General features: G+C 39.2%; 2 protein-coding genes across 2 annotated transcripts in view; both read left to right on the top strand.

Moving 5' to 3' along the window:
• SRD5A2 (steroid 5 alpha-reductase 2) overlaps window positions 1–20,337 on the top strand; it is a 54,317-nt gene extending 33,980 nt beyond the window's left edge. The window contains exons 2-5 of the mRNA XM_039327021.1: window positions 8,894–9,057; window positions 10,263–10,364; window positions 16,895–17,045; window positions 19,809–20,337. Coding sequence (XP_039182955.1) covers window positions 8,894–9,057; window positions 10,263–10,364; window positions 16,895–17,045; window positions 19,809–19,875 — 484 coding nt within the window. The 3' untranslated portion in view covers window positions 19,876–20,337. The remainder of the gene's footprint in view (window positions 1–8,893; window positions 9,058–10,262; window positions 10,365–16,894; window positions 17,046–19,808) is intronic.
• Window positions 20,338–25,151: 4,814 nt separating this feature from the next.
• AHCTF1 (AT-hook containing transcription factor 1) overlaps window positions 25,152–26,536 on the top strand; it is a 46,912-nt gene continuing 45,527 nt past the window's right edge. Inside the window, exon 1 of the mRNA XM_039326992.1 lies at window positions 25,152–25,496. The gene's annotated coding sequence lies outside the window, so the exon portion shown is untranslated. The remainder of the gene's footprint in view (window positions 25,497–26,536) is intronic.

The raw sequence follows: 26,536 nt of genomic DNA, 5'->3' as shown, positions 1-26,536 counted from the left end.
AACTATATACAAAACGTAACCTATTCAGTCCTAATTGTGCCACCTTGATATACTGGAGAGAAATATAAAAATTGTAAATAAGTGGGAAGGTTGGTTTAAAGAGAAAGATGACAAGTATCCCCAATCTCACGAGAGTTGGAATAGGAAGGAAACAGACAACACAAACATAACAATGGAACCAAGCCCAGCTAGGCAAAGATCTCTGGAAGAGGTGACACAAAGAGAGCGAATTCATTTAAAGACGTGCAACTAATGTTGCAATCAATGCAAGAGGTAATGTGTAAAAATTATGAAGACCTAAAAAAAGAAATAGGGGAAGTGAGAAACGACACAGGGGAACTTAAGGAAAAAATGAGATCAATGGATGGGAAATTTGAGTGTTTTCAACAACAGATTATGAAAAATGAACAAAAATTACAGGAGATGGAAAAAAGAATGGGAAAAGAAGAACAGAGAGTAGATGAAACGAATGAGAGGTTAGTTCAGGCTAATAGAGAATTGGAATCAATGGTCATTTCCCTGGAACTAGAGAAGGCTGCCCACTACCTACAGTTTCAAAATGTTAGAGAGATGAAAGGTGAAGAGCTACCAGTGATGATGATAGACATATTGGCAGGGGCTCTAGGGACCAGCAAAGAAGAGATGGTGAATGAGATAGATGAGACCTATAGAATCCATACGAATTATGTGAGATGGCATAATCTCCCTAGAGAAGTCCACATTAGATTTATTAAGAAATCTATTAGAGATGAAATATTATTTAGGACCAGAGATGACCCACTGGAATACAGAGGCAGACAATTAATTGTACTTAAGTAATTACCTAGAAGGGTGAGGGACTTGAGAAGACCCTATCAACAAATAACTTCTAAGTTGACAAGAAAAAAATATTAATTTCAGATGGCTGGCACCGGAAGGGATTATGGTCGTGTGACAGGAAAAGAGGCTACAATTAGATACAATAGATAAAGCAGCGGAATTCTATAGACAAAATTTTGGCAGTGAGGAGGAGTTAGTGGAAAGTGAGGCAAGAGAAGAAGGTGAGATATTAGCACAGGCCATAGAAGGAAAGGAATTACAAACTAAAGACAAGGGAGCTGGGAAAGGAGAGGATATAGATAATGAAAAAGATAATGGAAAATATGAGGAGGATAGACTCAAAGAAGTTAAAGAGGTCAGACCAAAAAGAATGCTAGTGGAAAGAGGAAAGGAACTACAAGTTAAAGAGTCTAGACTGACAATAATAATAAGAACTAAATATAGATAAAGAGGCAAAAGAAGGAGCAGAGATTTTATCCTTGAATGTTAATGGTCTCAACTCCCCATTAAAAAGGAAAAAAAATCTAAATAAACTTAGTAAGATGAATTTGGATATAATAATTCTACAAGAAGTTCATATAAAAAAACAACATCAACACTTACTAAATTGCCCCAAATTGGGAAACATGTTTGCAGCACTCTCACAACAAAAAAGGAGGAGTTGTAGTATATATTAAAGAGGAAATTCCGACAAAACAAATTTATAAAGATGAAGATGGTAGAATTCTAATAATAGAAGTAATATTGAATAAAATAAAAATAGCTCTAGTGGGAATTTATGCTCTGAATGAAGGGCAGAAACAATTTTATAAAAAATTACATAGTATCATCAGTGAGTTTGAATATGACAATATTTGTATAATGGGAGACTTCAATGTAATTGCGGATAGACATCTAGATTATAAAAGTGACAAGATTAGAAAAAGAATTAAAGGAACATTACCCAGTATCTTCCTAAAAATGGTGGAGGGGTTTAATATTCAGGATATTTGGAGGGAGAGGAATACAGGGAAAAAGCAATATACATATTACTCGGGTCGACATTTATCATGGTCCAGAATTGACATGGCATGGTTCTCAGTAGATTTAAATTCAGAAGTGGAAGATATTACAATCGACACAAACTCTTGGGCTGACCATAACCCAGTTAGAATTAGATGGAGAGGGCAAAAGAAAATAAGGAGATGGACTCTGAAAAGAGCAATTCTAAAACAAAGAATTTAAATTGAAAATGGAAGACCAAATGTGTTTGTTTTTTCAGATGAACAAAAAGGAAGATAAAAATTGCCAAAATTTATAGAATACAGCCAAAGCTTACATGAGAGGTGTTGCAATTGCTTACTTGGCCAGGGAAAATAAAATCAAGCTACAACGAAAAAGAAATCTAGAAGAAGAACTTAGTAGGAAAAACTACAAAATGAACCACAAAGATGCAATCTGAAACAACAAATAGACCTAATTAAGCACAAGATGAACACTATCGAAAAGGAAGAATTGGGGCAGCAAATTAAACATACTAAGCAAAAAATTTTTGAAAACGCTAATAAACCGGGGAGATGGCTGGCTTACAGAATAAAGAAACACAATGATAAAAAGAGGATTAGTAAACTATACAATGAAAAAGGTGACACGGTATATCAGAATGAAGGGAAGAAAACAGTGCTTATGAGTTCTATAAGAAATTATATAAGGATGAAGAACGGAAAAATAATGATGATATACTAAAATATTTGCAAATAGCTGAATTACCAAAAGTTCCAGTAGAGATCAAAAACATGTTGAACAAAGAGATAACACCTCTAGAAATATCAGAGGCAATTAAGAAACAAAAAAACAACAAAGCCCCAGGCCCAGACAGTTTACCAGCAGAAATATATAAAATTTTGCAAGAATCTTTAAGTCCAATATTAATAGAATTATTTAATGAGGTCCTAAAAAATGCAAAAATACCGGCTTCATGGGAAGAAGTAATTCTTACACTGATTCCCAAGGAAAATTCAGATTCGACGTTTATCAAAAACTATAGGCCTATTTCATTATTAAATTATAAAATTATATAATTATAAAATTTTTATGGCCATAATGGCTGAAAGACTTGAAAGATTCTTAGCAAAATTTATACATACAGAGCAAAATGGTTTCCTACCCAAAAGATGTGTAAGAAATAATGTTATGATTGTATTGGATGTATTGGAATATTATGAGGTTCACAATGAAAAACAAATGGGATTAATTTTTCTGGATGCACAAAAAGCATTTGATAATGTGAAATGGGATTTTATGCTCAACCAACTGGTATATATGGACTTTGGGGAGAATTTCATAAATATGTTTAAAGCAATTTATTCCAAACAGGCAGCTAAAGTAATAATTAATGGAGAAACAACTGAAAGTTTCCAAATTCAAAAAGGCACAAGGCAAGGCTGCCCACTATCTCCATTACTGTTTGTATTGTTCCTGGAGGTATTAACTAGAACAGTGGTTCTCAACCTGTGGGTCGGGACCCCATTTGGGGTCGAATGACCATTTCACGGGGGTCGCCAAACAAGGCTGTCTGCCATTTTTTCCCCTTTTCTTTGGCCACGCCCCTGGCACCCGGTGATGTATAAGTGGTTGGGGGTCACCACAACATGGGGAACTGTATTATGGGGTCGCGGCATTAGAAAGGTTGAGAACCACTGAACTAGAATGATTCGGAAAGATGAGCAGATTAAAGGATTAGAGATTAAGAGAGAAACATTTAAAATGCAAGCCTTTGCAGATGATCTTGTTTTTATAATTGAAGAGCCACTGCAATCAGGGACAAGGCTAATGGAAGTATTGGGTGAATATGGTGAAATAGCAGGTCTAAAGATAAATAAAGAAAAAACTAAAATGCTTGTTAAGAATATGGCTTCCGGTTTCGTCACTCAGCCGCCATGGACGGCTGGGAGATCTCTCTCTCCCCTGTTCAGTTCTGCATCACTGGGGGGCCCTGAAAAAGGCCCAAAATCGCCCTGGAGAAGCGACCAGCAAGGAGGGGCTTTTGCTGGATCGCAGGAGAGCAGCAACTTTCCTATTTAGACCTGGCAATCCCTCCTAACCGGTGGACAAAAGGACCGGCCATAGAAATATGGCTCGTCCCTAGGCTGCTAAAAACTGAAGTCACATTAACATCTGGCAACTTCAAAGCAGCATGGAAAGGATTGGGTGAGATCTGCCTCTCTTACATCCTAATTACTTAATTACCTGCATAAGCTGCTAAAGTACTTCCCCCCCTGTGGTGAGGGCAGGGGGATTTTAGCCCTCCCTCCAGAAACAATGGCTATCAATCATTTGGGAGTCTAAAACGTTGGGAAAAATACTGGGATCCTAATTGGAATTCTATTTTTTAAAACTGGTGGATTGTAAGACTTGTAACTTTATGTTCTCTATTTTTTTTTCTTCTCTGATTTTTACTCTAACTATTATTGAAGATTTGGGTTCTTTTTCTCCCCCTTAAAATAGAGGGGGAGAAGAAAACTGAAAAGATCTAACTAACTCTGAGATGACATTTGCTGGCTAAATTTGAGACTGTAACCTGCTATTCTTTAAGAGAGACTTGTTGATTGCTTTGAAAACATCTGCAAGAATCTCAGCTCAGCTTTTTACTTGGTGGACTTTCTGATTGTAAGTTTTTTGTTTAGTTTAATACACGACAATGGAAGAAGAACAGGAATGGATTTCTCCCACAGAGGAAGTACAGGAACAAATTCTTTATATGTTAAAAGCAATTATCCACACTCTCCGTATGCAAGCTCAAACTATGACTTCAACTAAAGAATCATCTATACAGAATTCTATAGAAAGGGGGAAACAACCAAATGTTATGACAGAAGACTTAGATACTCAACAAATACAAACTGTGGAAAACACGGAAAGGAAACTGATAATAGAGAACAAGGAAAGGGCTTTTCTTATAAGCCAGAAGGAATTTGAAAACAAAAAAGAAAAACAGATGAAAGACAAGTTAAATACTTTGGGACAACTGCATCGAACTGGAAAAATAAAGAGATGACCTGTTAAACCAGCTAGCCCTCCTAAGAAAACAGCAACTGAATGCCTTTATCAATGTCAAACAATAGTTACAACAATACAAGGAGATCTTTTTGATGATTTAAAGGCGAAAGATGATTTGGCAGAGGAAAAAAGCTAGAATTAGACTGAAAGGGATTGGGGTTTTGATCTATACATGAGATCTAAAATAGAATATATCTAAATGGATAGAATATGTATTTTGAACATAAGATATTGTAATGATTTGAGATAAAAAATTGGTTTTATAAAATCTAGAAATATAAATATCGAAATAAGAATATTATATTGTCTTATTACTTTGTTAAGATATATGATAGAATTTACATATAAGGTCTGTATTTTAAATATTAGATCATATGAAGAATTGTGATAAAGGAATGTGTTTAATTAAAATTTGGAAAAAAGATAAATATTAAATGTTAAATTAAAATATTAAGGGAAAATCAATTACAAGGTTACTGATTTGCTAAAAGTTTGAATGTTTATAGATAATTAAGACTTGAATTTAAGATATTGTCATGAGTTGAGAAACAGGTTAAATAAAACTTAAGAAGTATAAATACTAATAATTAAATTTGTATATTAGCTTGTGGCATAAATGCTGATTGTTTATTTATTTATTTGTTTTTCTCTTTTACTGGAAAGGAAGAAAGGAAAGAAGTAGAAAAAGGAAAAGAAAAGAAAAATTATTAGCCCTGAATATGAGATAGGAGACTGAGAAATTGGGATCATTTAAAATCTGGAAATGATAAAGATTAAATGTTAAATTCAAATATTAATGCAAAATTAAAGTTAAGAAAAACTTATTAGGTTATTGTCTAAAAGATGGAATGTTAAATTAATTAAGATATGTATAGACTGAAGATTATTGATGAATATTAGAAAGGTATTTTTTGTTTGGTTGATAGAATAAGAACTGTATTGATCTGAATATGATAGTAGATCTTATGGAGGAAAGAGAGGGAATTTGTTGTTGTAATATTTAAATGTAATGGAATTACGATGCTCAACCGCCATGCTACTTTTCAAATATGTAAATGCAATATTGGAAAATTAATAAAAAAACTTGGACATGAAAAAAAGAATATGACTAGAGCACAGAAAAATGAATTAGTTGATAGATTAGGCATTCAAACTACAAAGAAAATAAGATACTTAGGGATACAACTAACAGCCACATGTGTCACACTTAAAGGAGACAATTACGATAAATTAATGGAACAGATTAAAACCAATTTGGATACCTGGTCAAATCTACAGCTCTCTTTTATGGGAAGAATTGCTGTAATTAAAATGAATGTGCTACCCAAAATACTATTTTTGTTTCAATGCATCCCGATTAAATTAGATAAGGAATTTTTTTGAAATTTTAATCGAACCATACTTAAATTTATTTGGCAAGGGAAAAAAGCAAGGATTAAATTAAAATTATTGGAAGATTTGAAAGAAAGGGGCGGATTCGGTCTCCCAGATTTGGAAAAATACGATCAAGCTACAATATTAATATGGGTGCGGGACTGGATACAATTGAAAAATAGGAGATTATTAAGATTGGAAGGTCATGATATGCAGATTGGGTGACACGTGATGTTATGGGACGAGAAATACAAGGTTCACCAATACTTCCGGAGGCACTACATCAGACGGGCGTTAATAGATGTATGGGTTAAGATTAGGCAACAAAACTATATGCATGTACCCAATTGGATTTCGACATTGGAAATGCACATTCACCCAATGTTTATACAATTAAGGACAGTAATAACGTATGAAAATATATTAGATGAGAGAGGAGAATTGAAATTGAGGAAAAATCTTCAAGATGAAGGGATAGAACTGGAATGGTGGGCATATCTTCAACTGTAATCAAGATACAGGAAAGATAAAATAGAGTGGGGTATAAAAACAGAGCCGATAGAGCTAGATAAAATATTATTAGGAACTGAAGACAAAATGATTAAAAGAATATACCTTCTAAATCAGGCAATGTATGAAGAGCAAGTCAAGGAAACTATGTTAATATGGAGTAGGGATTTCAACTTCAATATTGACCTGCACCTCTGGCAAAAATTGTGGGAAAGAAACAAGAAACTCACCTTAGCTACTTATAAGGAAAATCTTTACAAGATCTTTTATAGATGGCATTTCCTATCCACAAGGTTAGCCAAAATGGGCCCAAATCTCTCACCCATATGTTGGAAATGCAAAACAGCAATAGGGACATATTATCATATGTGGTGGGAATGCCCTAAAGCTTGTGATTATTGGAATAAGATAAGAAAATGGTTGAAAGAAATACTAATGTTGAAGATAGAGTTAAAACCTGAACTTTTTCTATTGGGCATAACCACAGAGAAATATGATAAGGGTATAGTTTATTTGATGCTGCACATCTTGACAGCTGCCAGACTGGCGTTCGCACAAAAATGGAAAAACAAAGAAACTCCCACAGAGGAAGAAACACTATACAAAATACTATCTTGTGCTGAAATGGACAGGCTTACGAAGGAACTGAAGGATAAAAGTGGATCTGAATACTTTGAAATCTGGGATAAATTTTACTATTGGTGGGAGTCGAGGAGGATTGTTGGGGTTATAGATTAGCTTCAATATGGAAATGTATATAATTTTAGGCTAGCAAATAGAGAAATGAATTAAGTATTGTATAAAAAACCCATATGTATCTTAGAGATATAGAACTAAATATAAGAAGACAAATAACTTGACAGAAATGTTTATACTGGAATGTTACGTCATGTCCAATGTTTTCTTTTTTAACTGTATTGTAAATAAAAAACTTTTTTTAAAAAAAAGTAACATAGTACTCTCTTTTTCTTTTCTCTTCTTATTTTATTTCTTGATATGAGTAATATAAAAGAGTTGGAATGGCTTATATAAAGGAAGTGTTTTAGCTATTTAAATGTGATTGACATTTAATCTATTTACATACAATGGATTAAAAAAAGTGTTTTGAATAAGAGTTAAAAGACCAGATGACTAGATTTATTAAATTGAATATTTAAAGATTAAACATATTTTTAATTATGGTAAAAAAGAACGGAAAATTTTTGGAAATAAATATGTATTAGCTTAGGGGAAATATGGATTTTAAGTAGCATACTATCTTTTTATTTTTCTTTACTCTTACTCTTTTTTTTTTTAAAGCCTAATTTATTCCTTAAGAAAGGTAAAAGTATTGGGATGGCTTACATGAGGAAAAAATAGACTTAAATATTTAAATGTAATTAACTTTGAGAAAATCTTAACCAGTAAGAATGTCTTGAACGTTGTGGGAAAAACAAATGTAAACAAGAACTGTAAACAGGATCTATGAAGAGGCAACCAGAATGTCTAGATAGAAAAGAAATATTATATTGATGTGATTATTATCTGTAGAAATATTAGAAAAAAATATTCTCAATTGTTATTTACCAAAACAACAAGAATTGTATTAACTTAAGGTTGGCAAAAGAGAACATTATGGGGAAAAGAGGAAATCAAGTAAAGCTATTATGTGGGTTGTAGATCATAGAAACCAACTGTTAGTGAATGTTTTTTTAAATGTAAACCCAGACAACACACTGTTTACCAAATACTAAGGTGACTATGTTAAAAAAATCAATAAAATATATTATTAAAAAAAGAAAGGAGAGAGTAACAATCCTTATGAATTATAGTGCTCAAAATAAAACCTCTAACTCAGGCAGCACATGTCTCTGAAAAGGAGAAAACTGTTTTGCATATATGATGCCCTGTGCTTAAAAAGTGCATCAAGTATCTTATTTGTATGATTACTTTTATTAGGTATTTTTGTGATGGGGTTGGGTTATTTTGAGTCTGATAGCACAGACTCACTCTCCAAGTGACAGTGTAAGTATTTTTAAGGTGCTACTGAAAATAGAATACTTGGCAACATGTAAGATTATTTGAGATCTTGAGTCTGTTATAAATCAGTGGTTTAACATTAATTTTTATGTGATTTTCTGTTTCTTTTCCTTTCTTTCCTGGTGTACCTCAGGACATTCATTTACTCATTCTTCCGAAGAGGCAGACCTTTCCCGCTAAAGATAGTGTTTTTGGGTGCACTGTTCTGTATCTATAATGGCTTCCTTCAAGGCTATTACATGATTTATTGTGCTGAATACCCAGATGACTGGTGTAAAGACATACGATTTTTGTCAGGTATTGTCTGTGATGTGTATCATTTATCTGCTATCCAATTCATCCAAATTCTGCCAACATTGGGAGGAGTGGAAGGCATAGTACCTGTGAAAAATCTTAAGGCAGAAAAACAAAAGAATTTAAAAAACAACACAAAACTTGTTTTCCTGCCACATTATACTAATCAAACAAAATAGATTCTGTACTCATGGTAATAATTGTCAGAAGAAATTCTGATCACATTTCAGGTTAATATAGAAAGGGCTTTATCCCTTGAATGGAAGAAATGAGTCATGTTTAATATGAATTAGTACTTTTAAAATCTATGCTTGTGGATCCAATTGCAGTCAGATATACTACTAGCATTTTTCTGCATATGATACTACAGTTCACTTCTCAGAATAATTTGCCCAAATATGTACCACATTAGGGAAATATGTTCATGGATATTAGGAAAAAAATAAGCTTTTTAATGCAGATTCTTATATGGAAAGTTTTGCAAAATTATACAGCAAGCAGACAGAATCAACTTAAGGTTTGAAAAACAAGAGATGAGGAAACGTGAAACTCAGCAAAATAAAACAGTTTTGCCCAATCATATTGTTGTTTTTGGGAGTAAGTTTCTATCAGACATCTGCCAAACTCACTCTTTTATATTCAATATTTTATTGCACTTATTTAATTATTATAAATATTTGGTACATTTGTAATGTAAAATGTATAGAATACTATGCATACTATGTGTAACTTTTATACATAAATTTGCTTTAACTTGTAAGCCACTTTAGAAAGACTCAAAGATACTTTATCCACCAAGTGTTGAGAATAATCCTCCTGATCATCGTATATAGCAGAGGTGGGGCTGGCTTAGGAATTCTGGGAGTTGAAGTCCATAAGTCATAAAAGGGCCATTGTTCGCCACCCAGCTGTATAGGAATCTACTTGATCCCTCCCAACTATGAGAGTTCAAGTCAGCCAGCCAGCACTGGACTGAGAAATAAGTATGTTTTACCACTTTTATTGTCACAAGACAAGCCTGAAGAAAGACTCATACATGGTCCTAGTTGGAGTTGCTTTTGAGGCATCTCTTCTACATATTTTTCAGAAAAAAATAGGGAGTATATTTTTTCAGTGGCCAAAGAATAAAGCCAGTACAATCTGTGTTTGAATAATGTCTGTAAATCAAATATCTGTACTATCCAACTCATAAATATTTTTTTCTTTAGGTCTTTTGTTGTTTTTGTCTGGCATGGGAATCAATATCCACAGTGATTTTCTTCTACGTCAGCTAAGAAAGCCAGGAGAGTTCACTTATAAAATTCCACAAGGTATATACTTTTCCTTCCAAGCTTCATGAAATATAGGATAACTTTGAAAACCTTGCTTGATAACAAGAGCCTATCCTTAGGGCATGGTAAAGAAGACACTAGCTGGAAATGTGAAACCATTTAATTGGCATTTTGTTCATTAACACAGTTAATGAGATTCTCTGAGAAAATCTTGATCAGATGCCAGAATGAAGAATTGGAAGAGACTTACTTTGGGCCTTAAGGCCTGTTTCCTGCTGGTCACCATTTATTTAGCCTCTTTGGTGTGACTACAATACAATGGAAAGAGTTCATTTACTTTAAACAATGTGTGTTGTCCAACCTTTCACATGAGCACTCAGTTTTGGTCTAATTCTTCAAGGGAGCCATAAACTACTACTACTACTACTACTACTACTACTACTACTACTACTACTACTACTGGTGATGATTTTTACGTCTTGGGGTTCACGGTATTGAAGCGACACACACTCAAGTTGTAACCAAGTTCTTCTTTATTCATTCCACGTTACCACTCAGTAACCCAACAGGCTTGCAGGCCTTTTATAGTTTCCCAAACAGCCTATCATAAATCTCCTTTGTTCACGCCTTGCGCCTGCACGCAAGGCCGGCACCTGTCTGGTCCCAGGCAGCTTTTGGGTTGCCCAGGACCATTTGCAACATTTCTAGGCCTGCTGAGCTGCCTCATCAGGCCCAGGACACAACACCCCTCCCCCCTAGATGAAACACACAATTACATTTGTTCCCTGACAGGAAAAAAAAAAGAATTTCCCTGCCCAGCACACAAGCAGAACATCTTTATAAAATAATGTTAACTTAAACAAATTGCTCTCCAAAATTATAATTAGTGTGTTTATCTCTACCAAGTGTAGATCCCCATCACCCAGTTATAGACCAGCAAGGTTCCTTTGTGATGACAGAAACCTCACATAGTCTCCCAGTTGCTTGGGAGGGGCCTTAGCCCTTTGCGACCTACGCAAGGTCAGGGAGGGTGCCTGGCCTGTCAGCTCACCTGCCCGGGTAGGCAGACCAGGACTTTTACTTAATGATGCTTGGCCTACCAGCCCGTCTGATAGGCTCAATATACCAGGACTTTGATGACCATAACTGACAGGTGACCCCCGTTGTGGCAGGCTGGCTGAGTCTTCTGGACTCCAGCCCGGTTCCCTTGAAGGGGAGAAAATCCCCAAGCCCAATGGTGGAGCAGAGGTCTCCCCTTCCATCATGGACTGCTCCTGGGAACTTAGTCCCTCAAGCCCACACCAGTCTTGGACGTGACCTGCGTTGCAGCTGTGCCCCAATAGTTCCAGTCCCCCGTGTAGGTGGCCGAGGTGCCAGAGTCAGGAGCCGCCTCTATTTCAAACCCCCTCTCAGGAGAATTCCTGTTTGGCGCACTTGCACATGTGCAGGCCACCCCCTGGGATGACTCCCTGTTCAGAGCAATAGCTGAATTGTGAGGATGCCCTTGCTCTTCCACTGGGGCATCAACAGCAACCTGCGGAAAACCCCAGGCACAGTAAGACTGGTTCCTAGGATTTTGACTTGAAGTGTGACCTTGTTCCTGGGCCCCCTCCCCCCCTCGAGAGCAGAGCCAGGGGCAGAAACATTGGGGGACAACCGCCAACGCAGTTGGTCAATATGACGCTGAAGGACGCGGCCATATCCCAAGGTCACTTCATATGATAGCGGCCCCGAGATTTTGCAGACAACAGCTGTGACCCAGAAATGTCCAGGACCATAGTTCCTTGCCCAGACCGGATTGCCCACCTGAAGTCTCCTAGGTGCTCGTGACTGAGACACCTGTGAAGCCACCCGGTCTGGGTGCAGTCTGTCCAACTTTGTGATGAGGCGGCGACCCCAGCAGAGTTTAGTTGGGCTCTTTCCAGTGGCAGGGCATGGTGTAGTGCGGTGTGCAAGAAGAAAATCTGCTAACCAGTGATTGCCAGCTACCATGCGTGATTCTTTTGAGTGCGTCTTTGGTGGGGCGCACCATCCGTTCAGCTTGCCTGTTGATGGAAGGGTGGAAAGGAGCTGACATTGCATGCCGGATCAAATTGGCCTGAAGGAAAGCCTGGAACTCAAAATAAGTAAATTTGTTTATTTGTTTATTTATTTATTTATTTATTTATTTATGAGACTTATATACCGCTTTAAGTGCAAGCACTCTCTAAGCGGTGTACATCAGTAAGCAATGTATATATATATTTACATTGCCCCCAACAATCTGGGTCCTCATTTTACCTATCCCGGAAGGATGGAAGGCTGAGTCAACCTTGAGCCGGTGAGATTTGAACTGCTGACCTGCTGAACACAGTCAGCTAAAGTGGCCTGCAGTACTGCACTCTAACTGCTGCGCCACCTTGGCTCTTAAGGCTGTTGAGGACTGTTGTCAGAAACGAGGACATCAGGGAGGCCATGGGTAGCGAAGATTCCTCTCAACACCTGGATAGTCCTGGCAGTAGTAGTGGAGGAGACAGGTACAACCTCTAGCCACTTGGAATGGCTATCCACCAGGATAAAGAAGAATTGCCCCTGAAAGGGCCCAGCATAATCTAAATGTACCCTTGACCAAGGGGTTTGTGTCTCCTCCCACCTGTGTACAGGGCCTGAGGCATTTCCGGCCATGAGTGTTGGCACACCTGGAACCCATGCACCTGGACCTCGATAGCTTTATCAAGCCCCGGCCACCAAAGATGGCTGCGTGCAAGCACTTTCATGCGCACAATGCCCGGATGTCCCTCATGCAGATAGGACAAGACTCTAGACCTCAGTGAAGCTGGGATAACTACTCTACTACCCCATAACAGGCACCCCTTAAATGTAGACAGTTCATGCCTTCTTTGCCAGAAGCTTTGAAATGCAGCATCTGGACATGTGTCAGGTCATCCTGACAAGACCCATGTCAGCACGCATGTGAGCGTGTGATCTGTGGCAGTTTCTGCAGCCACTTCCCTAGCATTGAGGGGAGATTCAGGCAACTCCTGAATGGAAAGAATATTAATAGCAGGAGCAGGATCTGCCTCTATTTGTTTGAGAGGTAATCTGCTGAGGCCGTCTGCATGACCCATCTCTTTTCCCGGTTTGTGGATGAGTGTATACTCATATGCTGACAGGAAAATTGACCGTCTCAGCATATGTGGGAAATAATGTGTGGTATCTGTTTGTTGGTAGTAAACAAACCCAGCAGAGGCTTATGGTCTGTGTAGACCGTGAAGTGGCGGCTATATAAGAAATCATGGAATTTCTTTATGCCAGCTACTATGGCCAAGGCTTCTCTGTCAATCTGAGCGTAATTCCGCTCTGCAGATGACAGAGTCCTTGAATAGTAGGCTACAGGGACTTGTGTCCCATCAGCCTTCAGGTCGCTAAGTACTGCTCCCACCCCATAAGGAATGCATCACATGCGATGTACACAGGCAGTTGCTCATTGAAATGCACTAATACAGCATTTGAAGAGAGCAAGGCCTTAACCTTATTGAAACTCCTGTCATGGACTTTAGTCCACTGCCATGGAGCCTGCTTGTCTAAGAGCCAGTGTAACGGCTCTGCCACTGCAGCCTTGTGTGGGAGAAATGCATGATAAAAATTTAAGAGCCCCAAGAAAGCTTATAGCTCACTCTTGGATGTGGGCCTTGGGGCCTGCTGAATCGCTTGAAGCTTAGATTCAGCAGGGTGGATGCCTTGAGCATCAATCTTGAAGCCTAAGAAGTCAGTGGAAGCTACTCCTATTTTGCATTTGTCTTGCTTTAATTTAAGGCCTGCTTGGTGGAAACGCAACAAGACTGCCCTTAATCTTTCTGCTAGATTTTGAGATGACTCCCCAGCAATGAGGACATCATCGAAGTAGGGACAGACCCCAGGAATACCATGAAGTGTGCATTCCATGACACTTTGAAATATGCCAGGGGCTACATTAACCCCAAACTGCAGTCTTTTAACTTTAAGGGCCCCTCTATGTGTTACAATTGTTTGGGCCTCTGCAGTTGCCTCATCAACAGGTAGCTGTTGATAGGCCTGTGCCAAATCAAGTTTTGCAAAAAGGCTCCCCCCTTTGAGGGAGGCCAGAATGTGGCTCACCACAGGCACTGGATATGCGTGCTGTTGCAACGCTTTATTCAGTTTACACTTATAGTCTGCGCATATGCAGACTTCTCCATTAGCCTTTAAAGATGTAACAATGGGGGTTTCCCATGGATTAGAGTCCACAGGTTCCAAGATGCCCTGCTGGAGCAGCTTGTCCAGCTCTGCATCTATCTTGCTTTTGAGGGCAAAATTCACCCTTCTAGGCTTGATCCTGATGGGCGTGATAGTTGGGTCTAAACGTAACGCAATGGAAGGCCCCTTGTAGGAGCCAAGCTCTGAGCTGCAAGGCCCAACGTTTGCACGCTGTGCAGCCCAGTTACTTGAATTCCAAGGGCCTTGAACCAATCAAGTCCAATAAGACTTGTGCGTTCACCCCCAACTACCACCACATCTAGGAAACCTCAAAAGCCTTACGCTGCACTTTAAGCATAGCCTCCCCTTTCACACTGACTTTGGAATTCTGGAAGTCAGTAAGGATTAAATTCGATGGCCTGAGTTTGACTCGAAGGCCACTACTGCTGCAAATCCTTTTGAAGGTGTCCAGTGAAATGATAGATAGAGCGGACCCTGTGTCCAACTCCATCGATAACGGAACCCCTTGCAACTTCACGTCAATGCAAAGTTTTTTCTTAAGGGGCTTGTGTGTCCCTGTCCTCAGAATACTCCTGCGCGATGTGCAGAAACCCACCCTGTGTTGGCTGGGGACTATGGTACCTTTCTGAAGCAATTCTTCCTGAGGTTGGACCTTCTGGCGACCCAAACAGATGGAGGCAATGTGGCCTTGCTTTCCACATGCCCTGCAGATGGCGGAGCAGAATCTGCAGTCAGCTTGCTTATGGCGTCCTCCGCACCCGAGACACTGGGGAAATGCTGGGGCCTTGTCTTGATGCCCTTTCGGCCTTCTTTCTGCTGGCTGATGAAGTCTGTCCACTTCCTCTTCAGGATCCGCTTCTGAATCTTCTCAATGTCCTCTTGATGGACAGATGCGACTGCGGTAGCACTTTTGGCAAGTCGCAAGGCCTTCACAATGCCACCTGCTGCCTCTTCAGCTGCAACTTCGCACAAGACATCTTGGAAGGTGACTTCAGCTTTAGCAAATATTTTTTGTTGTAGCTCTCTACTACTACTTTGTCTAAGGCCACAGACAAAACGGTCTCAGTAAGCATTCTTCCATGTCCTTGAACTCACAAGGCCTGGCTGCTTGTCTCAAGGCAGCAATGAATTCCACAGCAGACTCACTAGGCTTCTGATCCTTCTGCTCAAAAGCGTGCCTCCACACGATCACAGATAGCTTTGGATGAAAATGGTCCTTTAACATATTCTTCAAGTCTGTGTACGTTACTGATTCAAGCGGCGTAGGAGCTACTAAGTTTTCAGCTACGTCGAAAGTGTCCTGACTGCAGATGCACAGCAAGGTCGCTGCCTTCAAGCCGTCTTCTTGAACCTGGTTAACTCGCAGGTAGTTTTCCACCCAGGCCACGTAAGAGTTCCAACGCTCCGGGTGAGACACGTCGAATTCGGACAACCAGCCGATCTTCAACATTGCTAGCTTCTCTTAGTCTCGCTGCAACTTTGGCGGGGAAGAGGCCCATTTGACAAGCCCACCTCCAGTGTTTGCGTACTGGCAGGTGAGTGCAGATCTGGGTGCCGACTTCCCGGCTTCAAGCTCTTTTTGTTCAGAGGCTAAATTCTTCAGTTGTCTTCTTCTTTGCAGCGATCCCACCTTTGTCGCCACTTTTACGTCTTGGGGTTCATGGCATTGAAGCTACACTCATGTTGTAACCCACATTCTTCTTTATTCATTCCACGTTACCACTCAGTAACCCAACAGGCTCGCAGGCCTTTTATAGTTTCCCAAACAGCTTATCATAAATCTCCTTTGTTTGTGCCTTGCACCTGTGTGCAAGGCCGGTGCCAACCAGTCTGGTCCCGGGCAGCTTTTGGGTTGCCCGGGACCATTTGCAACATTTCTGGCCCTGCTGAGCTGCCTCATCAGGCCCAGGACACAACAATGATGATGGTGATGATGCTTGGAGTCAGTAGTATAGAAGAGAAAGAACTGGAGAAGATAACAAAATACAAAGACCTACAAATAGAAATAGAATGTGGCAAAGGCAAGCAAGGGTAGTACCAATAGTAATAGGTGCCTTGGATGCAATCCCAAAACAACTGGAGCACCACTTGAACACCATTGGCATTGACAGATTCGCCATTAATCAATTGCAAAAGGCGGCCTTACTAGAAACTGCTTCCATCCTGCAACGATATCTGTAATACCATCAATTCAATTGGTAAGGACTCGATAGATAGAGAAAAATGTCAAATCCAGTTTGAACATCTGGCTGATTGTGCAATGATCAATAATAATAATAATAATAATAATAATAATAATAATAATAACAATCTGCTGTTTCTCAAAGGTATTTAAACGAATCTCTTTTATGCAGGAGGATTGTTTGCATATGTCTCAGGAGCAAATTTCTTTGGGGAAATCCTTGAATGGTTCGGGTATGCTATAGCGACCTGGTCTCTACCGGCCTTCGCCTTCGCATTTTTTACACTCTGCTGCATTGGACCACGTGCTTATCATCATCATAGGTATTTATGCTATATAAACTATACAATATGGTATCTGACAACATTCTAGGACAGTGGTTCTCAACCTTTTTAATGCCACGACCCCCAACCGGTCGTAAGTCGAGGACTACTCAACCGGTCATAAGTCAAGGACTACTAAACTGGTGCAGCACCGTTTGCAGAATGGGACTTTTGGCGGGCTCAGCAGGGCAGAGACAGCCTGGACGATTCCTATTGGCTTTTGAAAGCCAATAGAATTAGACTCTATTCAAGAGAGTCTATTCCATTGGCTTTCAAAAGCCAATAGAATAAAAGGGAGTAGCACAACTAAAGAAAAGGGGGAAAAAATGGCGGACTGTGTTGTTTGGCGACCCCCGTGAAATGGTCATTCGACCCCAAATGGGGTCCCGACCCACAGGTTGAGAACCACTGTTCTAGGAAATAATATTGCTCAGAAGCATTAATATGTATGAGCCTTTCTATATCAAACTAGAATCACTCTATGAGTTTATTTAAAGCAATCCATTTTTGTTTTTCAGGCTTCTGCTCAAGTCTGAAAAAGGGTACTATAAACTAAAGCAATTCTTAAAGCCGTTGCATTCCTTCTTTCATTCTGCGCTCACTGATTTTATACTCTGTTCTCATGCTCTTTTTTCCTTTTCCAGACATACATTGTGACAGTGTGTACATTTGTTCTGGGAAACAGATTAGGCACATTCTCAGTCACATCTCCATTCTATTTTTATTGCATTGTAAACTGCTTTGATGCCACTTTTCACTAAAATCCCCTTCTCCTTCACAAAAGTAACTTGCATGCAGTTATGCTTCACTGTAGCTTGCTCAAATATTTGTCTCCTAGAATTGTCAAACTACATAAAACAGTAAAAGATAAATAAAAAGATGCCCATTTATTTGAAATATTAATACTCTGCCTTTGATCCAAATTGACTCCAGTGCAGTAAAATAATCTCCTGTGGACACTTAAAATGACAAATGCAGCTGCAAATTGTAGTTCTGTTTCTATGGGCACTGTAACCCTGGGGAAATTTGTCTGTGCTCTTCTCTTTTAAGAAATCAAAGTGTGAGCTGCATACAGCACAGGGCACAGGAGAACATAGTGACTCTGTGTATTTTATTCTAGAAGTCAGACAGCAGGTCTATGTAAATGTGTGTGTTTTTAGATAGGAATTTTGTAGCTGCCTTTGTTATTATCAAACCACATAAGATAGTGGGTTTATCTAGTTATATGGCCTTCTACCAGTGAATTAGAAACTGTTGAAGCATTAGATTTTCCAATCTACCCTTGTTCTCTTGCATACCACACAGATCTGCTTCACTTGTGTAATTTATAGGACCTAGCACACAGCACGTCTATTGTCTTTCTTACTTTGGCCCTGAAACTCCAAATGCTGAATCGTATATGTCATATAAATATACACACTGCTCTCTGTAGGTGCCACAATGAATAGACAAGTTAGGAAATTAGAAAAAGAACTTTATTTTCTTTTCATGTCAGCCTTAAATCTGGAGCTTTTGTAAACATTCAACAAGGAACTTAACTGGGATATATAACTTTTTATATGTTATAATATATTTTATATTTTATTCTGTTACTTAAGATTCATTTAGCCAAGCATAAAAACTGTGTAGAAAATACCTCGAAATACAGGTAGTCCTTAATTTGCTACCACTCATTTAATGACCATTCAAAGTTATAACAGCACTGAAAAAGGTTTCTTATGACCAGTTCCCACAATTATAATTGCTGCAGCATCTCCATAGTCATGTGATCAGGCTTTGGGTGGTTGGCTAACGGCATGTATTTACGATGGTTGCAGCGTCCCAGAGTCCTGGGATTGTCATTTGCGATTGTGCTAGGGAGTTCTGACAAGCAAAGACAATTGGGAAGCCAGATTGGCTTAACCCAGGGGTAGGCAACCTTGGCTCTTTTATGACCTATGCTGGAATTCTGGGAGTTGAAGTCCACGAGTCATAAAAGAGCCAAGGTTGCCTACCCCTGGTTTAACCGCATGGTTTACTTAAAAACTGTAGTGATTCATCTAGCAATCATGGTGACAATGGTTGTAGAACAGGCCATGACTCACTTAACAACTGCCTTGCTTAGCAGTAGAAATTTTGAGCTTAATTATGTTGATACATTGAAGATTATCTGTGCTGACTCTTCCACTGTTTTATTCTTCGACTTCTCGTAATGGATAAATAGTGCTGAAAATAGAACTCTGACATTAACATCCATGGTAGTTTATATAATGATGATCAACATTTACCAGCTAGTTCAAAGGTAACAGGGGTTCTCTACAGATAATATGAGTTGAAGTCCAACCCAGCTGGAAGATACCAAATTTTTAAAGCTTGTCTTCCAGGAATATTGAGTCTTTCTAAAGTGGCTTACAAGTTAAAGCAAAACTATGTATAAAACTCACACAAAGTATTTGTAGTATTCTAGAAAAGTTTCATTACAAATTACGAAATATTTATAACAATTGAGAAGTGCAGTAAAATATTGACTATAAAAGAGTGTGTTTGAACATCATTGGAATTGTTTCCATAGTGGCAGATGGTCCTTTGTTAGAGAGAAGGACATAAAATTAACCTTTCATTTATCATTTAAATGTTAACATCCTTTGAATCCATGCATGACCCATTTTTGAAGAGCCATATATACCAGAAGAGATTTGAGAAATGAGATTTTACCTTCTTAAAGCAGGATTATAATTTAGGGCACATATCTGCATTTTCATGCTTGTGTATGTTTTCTTATAGGTATTATCTGAAGACATTCACAGCCTATCCAAGATCAAGAAAAGCCTTGATTCCTTTTATATTTTGAAGAATAGTTATCAGAATGGATGGGTATTATGTGTTCTTTATTGTTTACATAAGAGTGCTATTATTGTTAAGTATAATGTATTAAAACACCCTTGAATCATTTCTTTTTGTATGATAGAATTCTTTTGGCTCTTAAGTGCATTCAGCATTTAATGTTCTCCTACCTGCATTTCACAAGTTGGCAATCAGTGCTTGGTTGTTTGGGAAATTGGACTGTTATAGCTATCTGCTTTTCACAGGAAGCAGTGAAAATTAAGAACAGTTCAGTTAAGAAAAAAAGGGCTTGTTAGCTGTAAGCCTATTGCTCTGTTTCTGTGTTCTTTCTCATAAAGACAAAGAAAACATTCCATACAAAAATGATACTCAGTTTCAAGAGTATATGAATGCATCTTTTTGTATTTTTTCAAATCAGTTGTGGTTGTATATAATTATCATCAAAAATGAAATATAAGTCACTCAGAAATAATTTAACAGGTCATGAGCTGAATATGAAATCAAATAAAAAGACTCCCAGACTTTTTGCATGAAACAGAAAAAATGTACTTGTGATTTGTGGTTTTGATGATTAGAAAAAAATGGATAATAGAAAAAAGGAATAAGAATTAATATTGTACATGTATTTATATTTCCTGCAAAGAAAATTGAAAGGTTCTTCTGTTTTTTTTTATTTTCTTTCTGTGCTTTTGCTTTTCTTTCTTTTTTTCTTTCTTTCCTTTCTTTCTTTCTCTTCCTTCCTTCCTTTCTTACTTTCTCATCTTTATTAGTTTGTTATGTTGTGTTGATTTTTACGTGCTTTGTAAAACTTAAAAAATATTTTTAAAAAAACTACACAAAGCATCCTATCACTTTTTTAAAAATTCCTTTATTTTACCTGTCAAATCAAGAAATAGGTATCCATCTCCCAACTTTTTATCCAGATAGGTATTTTGTGTTAAAAGCTTAATATCTGGTAACTGAATGGATCCATGTGTTCAATAGCACAGAAATGATTCTTTATTGCCCTTTTTTGGTTTTCTTTTCCTTTTCAATTTAGTCTGCGCCCCTGGAATTTCTGTGTAGTTCCCATACGTCCAATTCTGACTTAGCTCAGTTTCAGAGACAGGAAAGATCAATTGTTGCAATTGTTGGCCAAGTCATAAATACGTTCAAACTGCAAAAAAAGAAAAGAAAGGAAAAAAGAAGAACAGTGTCTCTAACAGCAAAATTTCTATGCCTCTGAAGAGGCACCTAAATTTCTGTGTATATACAGCATACAACAGCTCTGGCTCCATAGATCGGTTGACTAAAAATAAGGAAGAATAGAGATGACAAAGTCCAGCATCTTCTCTGTGTCCAGAACACCTGATCCATGTCCTTAGATCCTGTAGCAGAGGTGTCAAACTGCTGGCCTGTGGGCTGGTTGTATCATATGGAGGCCACGCCCACTCCAGCTCTGGCAATGCAAAAAAAGTTGTGATATGTGGCGACACGTCACATGACGTGGCGAGTATGACACCCGTGCTGTAGTGCGTTTGCATGATTCTCCTGTGAGCTTGCTTCCAAATGAACTGAGTACTACTATAAGGCGGATGCTAACTATTAAGGTTAGACAGTATAGTTTATTCTTTAAATAATAAATTCTAGCTGTTTTCCTGTAACCTTTAATTTTATGTAACCTTCTGCAATATGAGCAATTATTCTTATATGTTTCTATGTAGGCATATTTAAAAGAGGCAAAGGCACTTTTCCTGCAACTTTGCATCGTCGTTGTGACAGTTTGGCTTTTCATAATCACCTTTAGACTACATTCTGGACTATCTTCCCGTCCTGCTTGGCATTATGTAGGGAGGGGTTTGTGAATCAAAACATGAATCCTAGATTCCACATAATTCTGGTTCTACAGCAGTGTTTTTCAAACTTGGCAACTTTAAGATGTGTGGACTTCAGATCCGAGAATTTCTAAATTCTTCTGCAATGTATATATTGTCACTTCCTTGCTGATAGAGAGGTGTTATAAAAAGTAGGGATGTCAAAGAGATAACATTTTCCCCCTTTTGACACTGCCTCCACCAACCATCTGTATCAGCCTTGTCCATCAGGCAATTCCCATAGATTTCTCCTTTCGCAAAGGAATGCAATTAGCTTTATATATTTATTCATTTAAATAAAGCCATTTATTTATTTATCTAATAATGATTGCATTATTAATTCCTTTATTTATTTAATAAACTGGCTAATCCATTCCTCCTGTGAACGGTGTACACAAGGCACTTAAAATAAAATAATATAAAGATCATGCAAAACAGAAAAAGAATACCCACACCACTGAAACCTTAGTAGGGCAATGTTATTTTTTTAAGTTTCTTCTCCAAGAACTCAGATTCTAAAACATTTTTTATGCACAAGTACAGCATAGGTGGCACCATGCTCAATAGTAGTAACTGTGAGAGGGACCTCGGAGTCCTAGTAGACAATCACCTAAATATGAGCCAGCAGTATGCTGCAGCTGCCAAAAAGGCCAACACAGTGCTAGGCTGCATTAACAGAGGGATAGAATCAAGATCACGTGAAGTATTAATACCACTCTTCAATGCCTTGGTAAGGCCACACTTGGAATACTGCATCCAGTTTTGGTCACCACGGTGTAAAAAAGATGTTGAGACTCTAGAAAGAGTACAGAAAAGAGCAACAAAGATGATTAGGGGACTGGAGGCTAAAACATATAAGGAACGGTTGCTAGAATTGGGTATGTCTAGTTTAACGAAGAGAAGGAAAAGGGGGGACATGATAGCAGTATTCCAATATCTCAGGGGCTGCCATAAAGAAGAGGGAATTAAGCTATTTTCCAAAGCACCTGAAGGCAGGACAAGAAGCAACGGGTGGAAACTAATCAAGGAGAGAAGCAACCTAGAACTAAGGAGAAACTTCCTGACAGTGAGAACAATTAATCAGTGGAACAGCCTGCCTCCAGAAGCGGTAAATGCTCCAACACTGGAAGTTTTTAAGAAGAGGCTGGACAGCCATTTGTCCGAAATGGTGTAGGGTTTCCTACCTGAGCAGGGGGTTGGGCTAGATGACCTCCAAGGTCCCTTCCAACTTTACTACTATTACTATTACCAGTAAAACTGTATTTAAAAAAAAAAAAAACAGGGGATAGAGCAACCAGCCCTGTTGAATAGGAGAAAAGATGTACTGATGATTCTGCTTCACATCAGCAGTTAAAAGTTTTCTGCTGATGGGGTATTTTTTTATGCAGCAGTGCTTTCTACTGTTTTTATTTGGGGGGAAGTAATTCTGGCAGTGAATTGCCATTTTCATCCAGCATTTATTAATAGGGATATTAGGGAGCTGGGTAAAATTGGTAGTTTCCTCTTTTAGCTCAAGTGACAGAAAGACTGCCATACACGTAGTCCTCGCTTACCAACCATTTGTTCAGTGACCGGTTGAAGTTAGGACAGTGCTGAAAAAGTGAAAAAATAACTTTACAGCCCATTTACGACCATTATAATCTTTGCAGCATCCCTTAATCACATGATCCCCATTACACTCAGTAAGTGTAATGTACTCCCTTCCCTCTGCCTAGAGCAAAGAGATAATAATAATAATATGAATTATTCTTAGTAAGAAGTAGAACATGAAGGAAGAAAAATGTAAATAAGAAATAATGGGGCTATAAGGACAAATATTCTAAAGAAGAATAAGGGGGGAAATGTAAATAATAGATTACCGTTACGTAATTGCTGTAAAAAAAAGGAGGGGTGTATATTGTGTGTGTATGTGTGTTATGTTTTGCTTTGTTTTGTTTTGTCTTATCGGTTAAAAATAAAAATAAATTTAAAATTTTTTAAAAAAGGTATCTATCATCCCTCCTGATTTTCAGAAATCTGATGAAGACTTGGATATACCCCATCATGTCTTGTGGGCAGGATTGTTGGAATATAATTCCTCCAGACAATGAATGTTGGTTCTTGCTTTTTAAATGGCTATTTACAATGCATGGTTTTAATTTTAAAATGTGTTTAAGCATCTCCTGTATTTATTTTAATCCAAATGGGGGAGTTGTAAGCTGCTTACAATTGGTCAGTTGGAATGATCTCATCAGCCCTGCAAATCAATAAAGCCAGCTTTGAATAGTTAAAATAAATACATAATCAGTTCACTATAGTTATCATAGGTGTCCACCCCAAACACGGGCAATATTAACTTTTAAAATTTCTGGGATGAAATCTCCATTTTAACAGCTGCGTGGGAAAATGCCAAGGTTAATACCAGTCCCCAATATCTGGAAGGAATTTATTCTACGGGGCAGAGGTTACCACCTGGAATAATGGCGGTCTAGAAGGCATGTCTCTTTCATGAGTGTAGGGAATCTCAATATCTTGAATCAGAACGAGCTTATTGGACAGTTCTATTTAGAGAAAGTCATTCTGCAAGTTTGATGGGGGAGAATCAAAATGTCAAAGTACACAATACAGGAATGGAAATATATCAAAATTAAGATGGGTATAAACATCTTTTTGCATTCAGAAGGCTATCAATTAAACTTGACATAATTTTTGTCTAAGGCAAGAAATATGTGTATACACAATTTACTATAATATTCATTGGCTCTCCTGGTGCAATATAATTGAATTGAATTCCTAGGTAATGCATTTGTGGTTGTCAAGTTGTCGTATATAATTTTTTTTCACTGTTTTGCCCATGCATTTGATTAAAGGGAGACTGTTTCAAACTGCAAAATTACGCAAAGACAGCCTAAGAGTGTAACACAGATGTTTCTGACAAGTATGATGATCGGTGGGTCAAAGAACCATTATAAGAACAGCGCTCAGTCCAACAATCACATGCTGACAACATTGAAAGCATTTATTACTTTACTATCCTGGGTGGGAGACAGAAAAACCATATTTTCCTATGGAGTCAATTCAATCCGAAGAGAGGGGAGATTTGCTTACCCCAGTCAGTCACACGCTGGTGACTGATTGTGGATCGGCAGCCACGGTTTATAAAGAGAATTCAGGAGCGTTTTTTTAAAAAGCCTTTTTCTCTTCTGCCTCCTTTGGGCACAATTGAATTTATTGGATCTTGGATTTATTGTCATTTATTAGTCTTAACATGGTTAAGGCGCGCCAGCAACTGATCGACGTTCATCGCTTTTTACCACCCACCCCCCACCACCCCGAAAACAAAGTTTGCCTTTTTTTTAAAATACATTGTGCCGTGGCCAAGCGCGTTCAACTTCGAAGCAACGCATGCCGGGAGTTGTAGTTTTGCGGCAACTGCGTCCGGGGAATTCCTACGGTGCCCTCCCTAGAACCTCCACTTAAAACAACAAGAGAACAGGATTAAGGATTTGAAAATTCCCGCGACGGCTGTGATTTGCTCTCGCGAGACCTCGTTCCTCCACTGTCTGGTCCTCCTCCCTCCTCCTCCTCCTGCTGCCGGTGAGTGATCGGGGGACGGAAGAGGAGGTTGCTGCGCAGGCAGAGAGCGGACGAGCGCGGGGACGGGCGGCTGAGTAGGCCTGGCCCAGAAAGCCCGCCAGCTTTCTTGAACTGCTGCGGCGGAAGCGGCAGAGATGCTGCTCTTTTGAGGGTAACGCGAGCGGCGCGGCCGAGGCGGCAACACCCGCCTCCGAAGCAGGTACAGTGGGGGACAAGAGGCGCTTGACCGACGGCGTGAAAGGGTTGAGCTGCCGGCTTGGTTCGGCTGGCGGGGTTTCCCTACTAGGCCCCATTCGCCGGGCTTGTTATGTAACCGCCCGTTGGAGACACCCGTGGCGATCCGGGGCTGCCGTCGTTGCGTTGCAGCTTCGGAACCGCCGAGCGGCTACCCGCCAGACTGAGGGGAGGGGCAGGGGGCGGCCCCCCTTCCAGCACCGCCGCCCGGTCCTCTCCTCGCTGCAGCCAAACGCCTGCAACGCCGGGAGAGCCGCTGTGGCCCGGTCGGAGCCTGGCGGCAGTTTCAGACCTGGAGGAAAAACGTGCTTTGCGCTACCAGACCGAGGGGAGCCGAGGAGAGCGCTTGCCTGCCAGGCAGCGTGCTCCTTAGGCCCTGCCCCCGGCTGCCTCTTATCTACTCCAGCGAAGGCAGACTTGGGATTTTGTTTGCAGGCCCTCATTTCTGGTCATGCGTCTCCTTTCTTGGAGGCGTAATCGCTAAAACGAGATGAAACAGCCATATATATATATATTTTTTTTAAGAGTTCGTCGTATAATAAGGCCTATTTGGACTTCCTGCTGGACAGTCTGGTTGGTTTTGTGACTGGGGAGTAGGCTGGCATTGGTTAATCGGGGCTTCCTTTCAACAAGTATGCACGTTATTTCACGAAACTTATAGACTTTTCTTTTTGTAGGGCCCAGTGTAATACTTCGTGCTTAATTCTTACTTTACCTAATGGAACAAGGCAGCGATCGTGAAATGCTGCATAACAACTTTGTAGAATTTGAATTGATAGACTGGATTGGACACTTCAAAGCTTTGGGTGCAGATGACAGTTTAAAATGTCCCCCCCCACACACACACAAACACTCTATTGAAAATTTAGTAAGAGCAAAGTTATCCTAAAAGTAATAAGACTGAACTTCAGAGTTGTTTTGTCCATTTGAAAATATTCCTATCCCTGAAGTGTGAAACCTGCTTAGACCTGCAAATGTGACAGCTAGGTAGGAAGCTCCTGGTTC

This window comes from Crotalus tigris, unplaced genomic scaffold (genome assembly GCF_016545835.1).
Source record: "Crotalus tigris isolate CLP2741 ecotype Arizona unplaced genomic scaffold, ASM1654583v1 scf7180000024349.2157984, whole genome shotgun sequence".
Lineage (NCBI taxonomy): Eukaryota > Metazoa > Chordata > Lepidosauria > Squamata > Viperidae > Crotalus > Crotalus tigris.
Note: the sequence above shows the minus strand (reverse complement) of the source record. Positions and strands in the feature narration are given on the sequence as shown.